The sequence below is a fragment of the Sphaeramia orbicularis genome, chromosome 5, assembly GCF_902148855.1.
Source record: "Sphaeramia orbicularis chromosome 5, fSphaOr1.1, whole genome shotgun sequence".
In the NCBI taxonomy this organism is placed as follows: Eukaryota; Metazoa; Chordata; class Actinopteri; order Kurtiformes; family Apogonidae; genus Sphaeramia; species Sphaeramia orbicularis.
The window spans coordinates 27,049,073-27,059,937 of NC_043961.1; the positions used below are offsets into that span (position 1 = coordinate 27,049,073).

A 10,865-nucleotide genomic window follows, 5' to 3' on the forward strand; every position below is an offset into this window, starting at 1 on the left:
AATGGGTCATATCTGATGACCATAAAAAGATGACAAACTGTATTTTACACTAATTATTTACAAGGATTGATAGGATTAGTGGGTCAGAAGTTATTGAACATTTTAGATCAGTAGATGGTTTTGGTTGTCGGTGGCTGTTTGGGTCTTTATGGGTTAAAAATGAATGTAAAACACATTGAAATAGATGACTTTTCAGTGTTGAGACCATGTCATATTCAACTTGGGCAGATTTAAAGTCATTTCACCAATAGAGAGTTTGTTTCTGCGGCAGAGGGACGTGATATGTGAAGGCTGCACAGCTTTTGGTAATGCTGTTATGACACCACAGGGAGCTTCATAACAGACTGTTTTGACTGGAGGTTTCCAAGGCAGAGTTTCATTCAGAGGAGAAGTCTGTAATGAGTCCACCAGTCAGACCTTTATTCTGTTTTTAAATGGCTGCAAAGTAATCCCCCTGACTATGAGACTTTATTTGGAATAACATCTAAAATAGCATGAATTACTGTCTTCCTCACAATCCAGTTTTTATGAAAGATAACTCATATTACCCAGTGTTTAAATCAGAAATGCAGACCTCAGCAGGATGAACAACGGCTGCTTTTTACACCTAAAACTAGTGAGTGCAAGGACACATTTTGTTATTTTTCCGTATGCATTTTGTATTTTTCCACTTCGTTTAGATCCTCAAATCAATAACTCGGAAAAGAAGGACCGATGGACATGGAAAGAATGACAATAGCCATCTGTTGTTGAGGAAATGACAGCCTCAGTGTGTTGCTGTAAATCAACAGAAGCGGCGTCATCAGTGGTTCATTCCACCGTGATGTGCCAGGGAGCCTTTCAGGTGTTCACTTGTGCCATCTGGCTCTACAGGCCTCCTGAAGCATAAACACCTGCCAGCTGGCAGTTTCAGAGATCCACATCTGTGTACTCTCAAATATCTATGTGGTTCTTGCTAATAAGTCTGTGTTTTGTATTTGATCACTGAGAACGGTTTTGAAAATGAGGAATGCAGCAGAGTTCTGGTTAAAGCGTGAAATGAAAAAGAGGAGGGAGAAATAAAGAGAAAAGCAGAGTTTGTATTAAAAAGTAAAATTAATATCACATTTGTAAATGAGATCATGATGCCAAGTTCAAGATCTACATTAGTTTTTTAACAGAACTTTAAAACGTCTCAGAGAAATAAAGTGTTTGATAGATAGCGTGATGTCTGTTTGTGCCTCGCAGTAATAACATGGAACCAGTGAACTTTTTCCTTCACTTGCATCATGTCTTCATTGACTTCCAGTAGGCTGCAACCGGTCGTCACTGGAACAAGCACAGACTTTTATGGTTAATACTTGTCCTTCAAAGAAACTCTGTGCGAGTGACTCCTGCCTGGTCATCACACACTCAGTGTTTACAAGACATGGTGTCACATGGAAAATATGGCAGTGGCTTCAGTGAAGGTACAAGGAGCACACACAAACAACAAGTACTTAGAATCTACTTTTAAAACTGCTTGTACATATGCAACACTTAATACAATAAAAGCAATGGTGAGATTTCACTTCCATTTAATGTTTTTCATATTCATATATTTATATGTACTATAATGTGCCCGGGGTATTTCAACATGTCATGTTTGAAGGGGCATTATCTTGCTGAAACCTTGACAGGACAGAGCATGTGCAGAACTGAGCATGTGTATTTCGAGAATGGCTCTAAGCAGAGTTTCAGTGACTTAAAGGGGTCATATTTTGCTAAACCCACTTTTATTAGTCTTTGGTGCATTTATTTGTGTATTTGGACCCTAATAGTTCAAAAAGTTTGAATTTGAGCCCTTCAGGTGCTGCAAAGCTATCTTTATATTCATTTTACCAAAAAAAGAGTGGTTTTCTGCAACCTGTTTTAATTCCTGCTTAATTTGTTGCATTTATAACTAGTTATGTCACGACATTTGCACATATAAGGTCAAGACTTCCGCTGAATATTTCTCCGAGTATGTCATAATTGTTTGCCAGCAGCAGCGGTTGTAGTCCATACTGAAAATATGTCCAAACTTCGAGCCAATTACCTAAAATGTTCAGTTGTTAGTTGAACTGGACGGAGCAGCACAGCCAACAACCTGGAGGGGGTGGGGCGTGAAGTGGGTCATTTGCATTTAAAGGGCCAGCACTCAAAACGACCTGTCTGGTGTCATTACTCAGAAACAGGGTTGAAGATGGACCTGTGGAGTTGAATTAATGAAGAATTCAGACCCAAACATAACTCCATTAAACAAAAAAAAGCAAATTATCACTCCTTTAAGGGTGATTCTTAATGCAGTATATCAGAGATGCATGGGGTATCCAAAAACTATTTTCCACCGCTGTATTTTTTCATTCAAAGAGAAAAACAGGTGACACCGATGTGTTATCTCTTCCAATGACTTTTCAAAGGTGTGAATTATTAGGAAACAGTTTCAGAGTTTTGTGATGGTAAAATCAAGTCAAAATTGCTTTAAATGACTTCATCTCATTATTATTAGGAAATACTGTCATAATAGGAAAACCAAAATGAGACCACAGTGATTATCATATTGCCACTTCCTCTTTAAACTGACGTCAACGAGAAATGTGTCATTAATCGAATGTTCACCAGCAAGGACCAGGACGTAACGTGTACAACAGCAAGTATTAATGAATACATGTAATTTATGTTTGGGTTTAGAAATGAATGTGAGAGTGATGAGGTTATCTGGGATATGTTGGAACATCTGACGTCTGGCTGGGGAGATGAACAATGATACTGATCCAAAATGTCTAATAGCTTTTAAACCTCTAATTTTATCAATACATTTATATAATTTAAGTAAACTGCAGCTTTTCAGCCACACCAGATGCATCTATAATAAAATCCAAACAGTTTTATAAATGACAGAGGTTGTAGACACTTGTTTGTTCCTTCCTTTACTGATACATTTAGCTGAAAAAGTCACCTTTCCTTCAGTTTTCTCTGTTATGATATAGTAACCTTTGAATTAACCCTGATGATTTACGAACATCTATGTGGCCAGTAAATTAAAAACAAGAAAATACATGGCTTGCACTGAAAAAAAAAAAAAATTGTTAAATTTATGATAAGTCACTTAATAGTTCTATGTCTTCATGGGTTCATATATATCACAAATGCAGAATGCAATTATAGTTTTAGAATTCATGGGCCATTTGTGTATAAGAAACAACCTGATCTACCAGCAGTTGCAGTTGTAGACGTAAATATCTGTTATAAAAGTAATAATACGGTGAGTAAATGAGAAGATGTGGATCATATGGACATTTTTTACATACATAAAGACTTAGATTAAAATGAATGAAATGCTGCTGTCTGGAAAAAGTGAGACTGTGATATTTTCAGGATGTTTTTTTTTACTTAGAGTTGTGTCATTTGGATGCTTCCTCCTGCTGAATAAACAGAGACATGACAACATGATATAATGCAGGCCTGAAAAAGTGCAGAGTGCAGAAAAGCTCCACACACAAAAGTTTTACCCCAGACACGTCCCCCTGAAACCATCAAGTACAAAGTAGAGACTGAGTCCAATGGTTTGTAAGACTTTTTATTTAATTCAGAAAACAAAAAACTCCATGTATATACAGATATAAATGTGTATATGTTTGTTTTCAGTTAGAAACATTAACAGCAATATAATTAATTTGGTTGATAACAAATTCTTCTGTACTTCTTAGAGTTTCATACCTAAAAGTATTCAATTCAGCCTCACAAATGCTCATTTTACCAAAAGGTCATACAGGGACACAGATTTCAGCGTTCTCCATGGTTGAATCTAATCATATTCTTGTTCATGTTCATGTTCATGGTCATGTTTATGTAGCATGTGCGTGGACTGGTGTGGCTGTTGAAGACCATCCAACCAAATGAGTCAGATGGTCTCCTGGGTAAGCTACTGGGTTTTGCCATTCATACATGTTTCCCTTTGCCCTCATGCACTGACAGCTCAGTTTAACCAGTGCACATCATCCTGAACAGTCAGACAGGAGAGGGTTTGTCACAGTTCCTATTCAGTAATAACACGCAGATGCACAACCCTGCTGAGGCAGAACCTGGACAATATTCAGTGAGATCGAGAACCCATGGGAATAGTCTAGCGGTATGAGAAATGTTTTTGATCAAATCTTTTGGCGTTTAAATACAACACTGTATTCGACAGTACTTAGTGTATACGGTAATCCTCTGGCTGCTTTGAAGGTCAATTCTTCCTTAATTCCCTTCAGCGTTTGGCCGTGTTTCTAGGTGCTGTTGAACACAATAAAGACATGTTTGGTTTTTGGCAATTGTAGTTCACAAAATACAAGCCTAACTAACTAATCAATAATCATAAAATAGAAACATACAGTGATCCTGATTTGATTGTTTAACAGATGAGTCAGATGTAGATATGTTGAAGTACTCGCAGACAGAAAACCCAGTCGGGGGGAAGCTGATTGTGGGAAATCTTGTTTCCGTCCAATCGTAGGATCTTCATCCTGGAGTAGTTCAACGGTCCCACCTCTCTACAGAAACTGGTCGTGTTGAACTCTGGGGATTAACAGGCAGAGAAAGACATTTTTTCAGTACATACCATATGTCATTATTATCATTAATCACAGTGACAGTCATATGCTGATTCATGTCTTGTCAAAACATTGTAGATACTAAACCATTCAGAAGAGTTTTGCACCATGTGGTTATCATATAAAATTATTTAGATGAAGCTCTTCAATTATCCACTGGGTCTGTGCTTCTATAACCGTCTGTGTTTAACATTAGATGAGATGTCTTGCAGGTGCTGCAGTGAAACCAGAGGCGGTGAAAACCACGACACCCTCTTTTGCTTTCTCACTTCATTTCAGTGAAACTTCTGTCAGCCCAGACTGGTTTGGCAAACAGACGCAGCGGTAGCCATCAGGCTGCTAGCTAGACGATGAGGTGTGTGTTATTGTGGAAGTGTTTTGCCCTCTGTCTGTCTCAGTGGTGCACAGTCTGCTTCATCATAGATGTAGAAACAAGAACACACTTTTAGTTTGCCAAAGTCCGTGAGCCAAAAGCTGCACACCAGGTCGCTGCTGGTGAATAGCACAGAGTTTCAGCTCATTTATCATCTTTTGTATTGGCATTATTATACTTTTAAATTTGTTATATGATCAGATAAATTCATTTTAAAACATGCGTGTTTGGCAGCTGTGTGTTGGTGTCTGTCTCTGCTTTTTGCACCACAGTCGGTTATTGTTGATTTAAGACTCAATTCCAGACTAAATTCAGGCTCAAATTTCAGTACAAAAGTAATTCACTGACTTAAAGTTTATGCATCACCTTTCAAAACATGAGTTACAAAGTGTTAGAAGACAAAAACACAGATAACAGACCACATAGCAGAGCATACACGGTAAACACTACTCTTACAAAATCAAAAATAGAAATACAGGATGAATCTTTGTTTTATAATCCTCAAAGGTGTTTACGGATTATGTTTTGGATCTGTTAATTTTTACTTTATGTACTTTATACAGCTTCTGGGAGCTGTTAATTTGTTTGCTATTGCTTTTTTTTCTTTTTACTATTCCAAACGTATGTACTTTTTGCTTTTAAAATACTGTTAAACTGTTCTCTTTAATTAAACATACACTGATATATCATTTAACTGAACTGACTTTATTTGATTTTTACAGTCAATGTAAAGGCATTTCAATGAAGGTTTGTGTTAACTCTAGATTTTAATTCTTACTGCACATATGCATGACTTCAAACTAAAATCTATCAGGCTTTTTGATTTCCTGATAATACTTTTCAGTCCTGAGAGAAATATATCAGCGATGCTAAATATTAGTCAACGAGGTATGAGACCTAGTGAAAAGTGTGATGCTTTGTTATACAAATCCTGTCTGTCAAAAAAATGCAGAATGATGGGGAGCAGACAAAGAAAGTGGAGACGGGAGACTATAAAGCAGAACAGCATGTGCTTCTGGCCCATCTGGCACTCTTACTTCAGAATCCATCACAGATGTTTTCATACCACTCTCCTTTCCTCTAACCTCTTTCCCCTCCATCCAAACACTCCCTCCTCTCTTCTCTCCTCCACCCTCTTTTCACTTCTTTTCTTTCCATCTCCTCCTGAGTCCCTCCCATTCCTCTTTTCTTCCATCTCTGACTCTCCTCGGCTTCTGGTTGCCCCTCCTCGGTCTCTATGTAGTGATGAGGGCCGTCTGTGTTGGAGGAGGCTGGGTCTGCGTCCTGGTATTTTACAGTTCCTGTCACATTTTCCACATTTCTGCATCTCGCTCACAGCAGGGTTTATGTGTCAGGCCTCTCCAGGTGGTCAGACTGTGCTTTGCTGTCATAATAACAGACTGTATGGTTGCTTTTTAAAATACTTGTGTGAACATATGTGAGAAATTTCACACATATGAAGCCTGTACATGCAGAGAACAAAGCAGCACATGCTTGTTTTGTGTGTGTTCGCCTCACCTTGGATTTGATTGGCCTCCAGGTACAGATACTGCAGGCTGGTGGGGACTGTGGGAGTGGTAGTCAGTTTGTTATAGGAGAGATCCAGTTCCACTAAGCTGGGCAAGTTGAAGACCATCTGGTGGACGCTGTGACTCTGGAGTTTGCACTGACCCAGACGAAGGTACTTAAGTTGATGTAATCCTTCAAAACTGTCCTCGCTCAAAGCAGATAAGGAGTTGTTGGATAGATACAGCTGCTGGATGGTGGATGGTAGATTTTTAGGGACAGATGTGAACAAGTTCCCACTGAGGTCCAACAGGTTGAGTCTGATTAGACCTGAAAAATGAAAAAAGAGAATAAAGATAAAAATACATCACAGTTAAGCTAAAAAGTGTCTGAAGTGTAAATAGTTAAAAGGCTGATCAGATCACGTGATGCTTTTAATCCATAAGGACCCAGTGTGACTTTTATGGCAGTTCCCAAATGAATTTTTCTCTCTATTTAACCTTTCCTAAGTGATTTATCACCATTTATTATGATATTATTCTCTGAATTTAGCATTTTTTCCAATGAAAATCATCTATTTTCCTATATTTAATTGACTGATCATGAAGATGTTCATAAAAGCTCAGAGTAAAGTCAAAGGTTATTGTATCACAACAGAAAAAAATGAAGAAAAAGTGACTTTTTCAGTAAAATATATCATTAACTGGACATAAACCAAGTGTCTCCAGTCACCAGTCATCACGTGTCTGGTGACTGGTGGACAAATGCGGTACAGCATACACAAATACACAATAGCATAAAAATTACCACATCTAGAACCTGTGGATTTGAAGTTAATAGACCATATATAACCAGAGATATGAATTAGTTTGATAGTACAAAATAACCTGTTCTATCTTCATATTTTCCACCAGTGGTTTACTTTTTCAAGATCAAAAACAGTTCACAGAGCATGTTTGTAAATTTGTAAGTATAGAAATGACTAGAAATCACTATCTAACCATCACCAGTTCATGCTTTTGCAGTGAATTCGACAGCAGGGCATGGCTGTGCTCCACTCTTTCGCCAAATGTTCAAAGTAATTTCTGGGTAAATGCAAAGGAAATGACACATTATGTTACCTTTGAGGTCTCCCTCACTTATGGTTTGCAGTTTATTTCCCTGCAGCAGCAGCAGCGTCAGGTTGTGCAGGTTCTGGAAAGCTCCAGGGCTGATGCTGCTGATTTGGTTGTGGGCCAGTCGCAGCTGCATGAGTCCAGCTGGCAGAGAACTGGGCACTGATGTCAGGTGGTTGTGGTTGGCAAACAAGTAGCATAGCTCAGTTTGGTTCTGCAGGGCGTCCAGGTCCAGCTTGTCGTTCTGCAGCTGGTTGTGGTCCAGAATGAGCCATCGCAGCCCTGTGATGTTGACCAGAAAAGTGGACGACAGGGACGAGATGTTGTTGGCCTAAAAACAACAGAAAGTCATGCCTGGTTGATTTCTTTTTAAATATTTTCAAGTGGCGCTCAACTGTTGTGGGAAATGTACAATCTGAACAGGAAAAGTAAAACCGCTATAGGTTAGTAAAGACAACACATGTTCAGTAGCCGTGTCATTGTTTTTTGTACCTGTAGAAACAAGTACTGAATCCTGTTGGGCAGCTGCTCAGGGACGTCTGCCAGACCTCTGTGGTCACAGTACAGCGCTGTGGGCCACTGGATGGGGCAATCACACTGCTGAGGACACGCCTGGGGGTTGTTGGCCCTGAACCAGGCTGGGTCTATCCTTCCCTTCAGGCTCAGTACGCTGGGCTCACCCAGCAGGCGATTGATCCACAGGGGAACACCTCCATATTCCAGGTCAACAGTGGTGGAGGCAGACTCACAAAAACACAGCAGAATCAAAACTGCAGCGTACAACAGAGCCATGGAGCCAGCTGACGAGAAAATCCTGCAGGTCAAACATTTATTAAAAAAAGATTTTACAGGTAATGGTTTATGTGGTTCTGGAGTTGAAGAAATCTACTGCAGAGACAACATCAAAGTGTGTCGGTTCAAACAAAGGGTTTCCAGCTGTGGAGGTTGAAGTCTGCACATTAACAAATCAACAAAACCAGCTATGGAGCTGCATCAGAGCAGGTGTGAGCCAAGGATTTTGGAAATTAATTTGTTTGTCCATTGCAAAGCGTCCAACTTTATGACTGTCATGAAATAATACTTGAGGGACCAAATCATACCAAATCAGCCTTTTATGGCCTATGAATTCATGAATCCTAAATGGATCAATACAAAAGAACATACACATCTGATTTTACAGCTCTGTTTAGTGAGAGAAACATCTTTAACTCATCTTCAACACAAGACGGAAGAATATACACTGTTGTCCATGAAGTTGGAATAAAATATTTTCACTTCTTCTCATAAAAAGATTATGACAATGTAATTATTCTTGACATATAAAGTATAACTTGGACTCAGTATGTGATCATTACACCAGGTCTGATGTGTATAAAAAAGGGAATGTGTCTGAAAACAAAATTATTACAACTATATGGGTAACAGTGTATATAAGAATCCAATCATTTGTTTCTTGCATGCACAGCTGAAGCTGGTTATTTTATTACCCTCAAGCCCAGTATGTGCAAAAGCACACACCCAAATGTTCATTTACTGTCTCATACTGCAGTTGGTAAGAAAAGTTTGCATCATCAGGAAGTTTGACTTGATCAGCATGTTGTCTTTTACTTCCACTCTTACAGTAGAACACATGGTTAGAGTGAGATCAGCTGTTATGCAATCATGCTTAAATAAACTAACTGGAATTAAGCAGATGAACTATCTAGATGTGAAAATGTCCAACTATGTCTGCCCTGCAGAGAGGAAACACTGGCAGATGAGAAGCAAATAACAGAATGACACGTACCTATTGTTCAAGAGCTGCTCAACAGGGGCAGGTTGTCCTAAGTTTCCAGTCTGGAGCTGTATGGATCAGTGTGTACGTTAATGCATCTGTATATGTGTATGTATGTGTGTGTGTTCAAGCTACCAGCGGTGTTTACCCACTGTCTGAGGAATTCCTTTTCTACAAACGCTGCCCACATCCCATACCCCAGACCTCCTCCATAATCTTCCCTCTCTCACTTCTTCCTTCTGCTGTCTCCCAGTCGTCAATAACGGCTGATCCCTTAACATTTGGTGGAGGCATGTTTGTTTTAACCGTGCACTAAATATTCACATAAGCCTGACAAGAACTGCCAAAGAAGCGGACGGATAGGAAAGAATTCAGATGGGGGACAAATGGGATTGCAATCATATGATCAGGAATTTTCAGTAAATATTAGAAAAAGCTGACAAGCGTTCAAGTATATTTTAATGTGTGTGTGAGTATGTGTGGGTCTGTGTTTCTGGATCTACTGTCTGTGTTCTGCCTAGAAGCACTCAAGCCACAAAGTACCTGGGGAGCCAAAGAGACCATTTTGTGTGTGTCTTTGTGTGTGCCTGCATGTGTGTCCATCCCTGTGTGTTTGCGTGTATGTGTGTGTATTTGTGTGTGTGTGTGTGTGTGTGTGTGTGTGTGTGTGTGTGTGTCTTATAGGTAGAAACTTATTGAAAGCATCAGCCCAGAGGAAGAAAAAGCAATTCCAGATTCCTTTCCCCCAGAATATATGGGGAGCGCCATGAGAAAAAAGACAAGGTAGAGGGAACAAGAGGGAAAAGTGGAGACATTATGTTCTGATCAGAGCATTAAAAGAGCGCCCTCTAGGAAAAACAAATAGAAGTGCACACAAAGTGGAATTTAACCCATTGTGCACCACAGCCTTCTATACAGTATGTGTTTCCATGGGGGGGGGGGGTATTAACATAAATGAATAAGATATAAGGATGGGGAACATGTGTGGATGTAGATGTGGATTTTTTTAAAAAAATTTTTAAAGCCCAGACTGAACATTAATCCATTAATTTAAAAATAATCCAGTTTTAGGATAGATGGATGAATGCATATGTATAGATAGATAGGTAGTCAACTCATACACTTTTTTATTTGCTTGTTACTTTTGTGTGAATTCCTTTTGTCTATGAGCGAAAAATCAATCATATTTCTACTTAAATTGTTTCTTTGAGGCAATACTCCTTAAACACATATGATAGATAGATAGATAGATAGATAGATAGATAGATAGATAGATAGATAGATAGATAGATAGATAGATAGATAGATAGATAGATAGATAGATAGATAGATAGATAGATAGATAGATAGATAGATAGATAGATAGATAGATAGATAGATAGGTTTATATTCCTTCCTCTGTCTGACTGATTTACTACAAACCGGATGAGGAAATGGGGAAGAGCCTCTTTCCATCCTCTGTAGACTCATTACTTCTGCTTAGAATAACACCTCTCCCTGAA

General features: G+C 38.9%; 1 protein-coding gene across 2 annotated transcripts; it reads right to left on the bottom strand.

The window, feature by feature from the left end:
- Positions 1-3,634: 3,634 nt before the first annotated feature.
- Positions 3,635-9,521, bottom strand: LOC115419818 (lumican). 2 transcript variants are annotated; one of them, XM_030134848.1, is made up of 6 exons: positions 9,376-9,521; positions 8,082-8,403; positions 7,596-7,920; positions 6,487-6,804; positions 4,377-4,560; positions 3,635-4,278 (listed from the first exon to the last, which is right to left on the bottom strand). In XM_030134848.1, exons 2-5 carry the CDS (start codon positions 8,379-8,381, stop codon positions 4,409-4,411), a joined length of 1,095 nt encoding a protein of 364 aa, XP_029990708.1. In that variant the 5' UTR covers positions 8,382-8,403; positions 9,376-9,521; the 3' UTR covers positions 3,635-4,278; positions 4,377-4,408. The 2 variants fall into 2 exon arrangements, with proteins under 2 accessions (XP_029990708.1, XP_029990707.1); XM_030134847.1 differs by having other exon boundaries at positions 3,635-4,560.
- Positions 9,522-10,865: the final 1,344 nt, after the last annotated feature.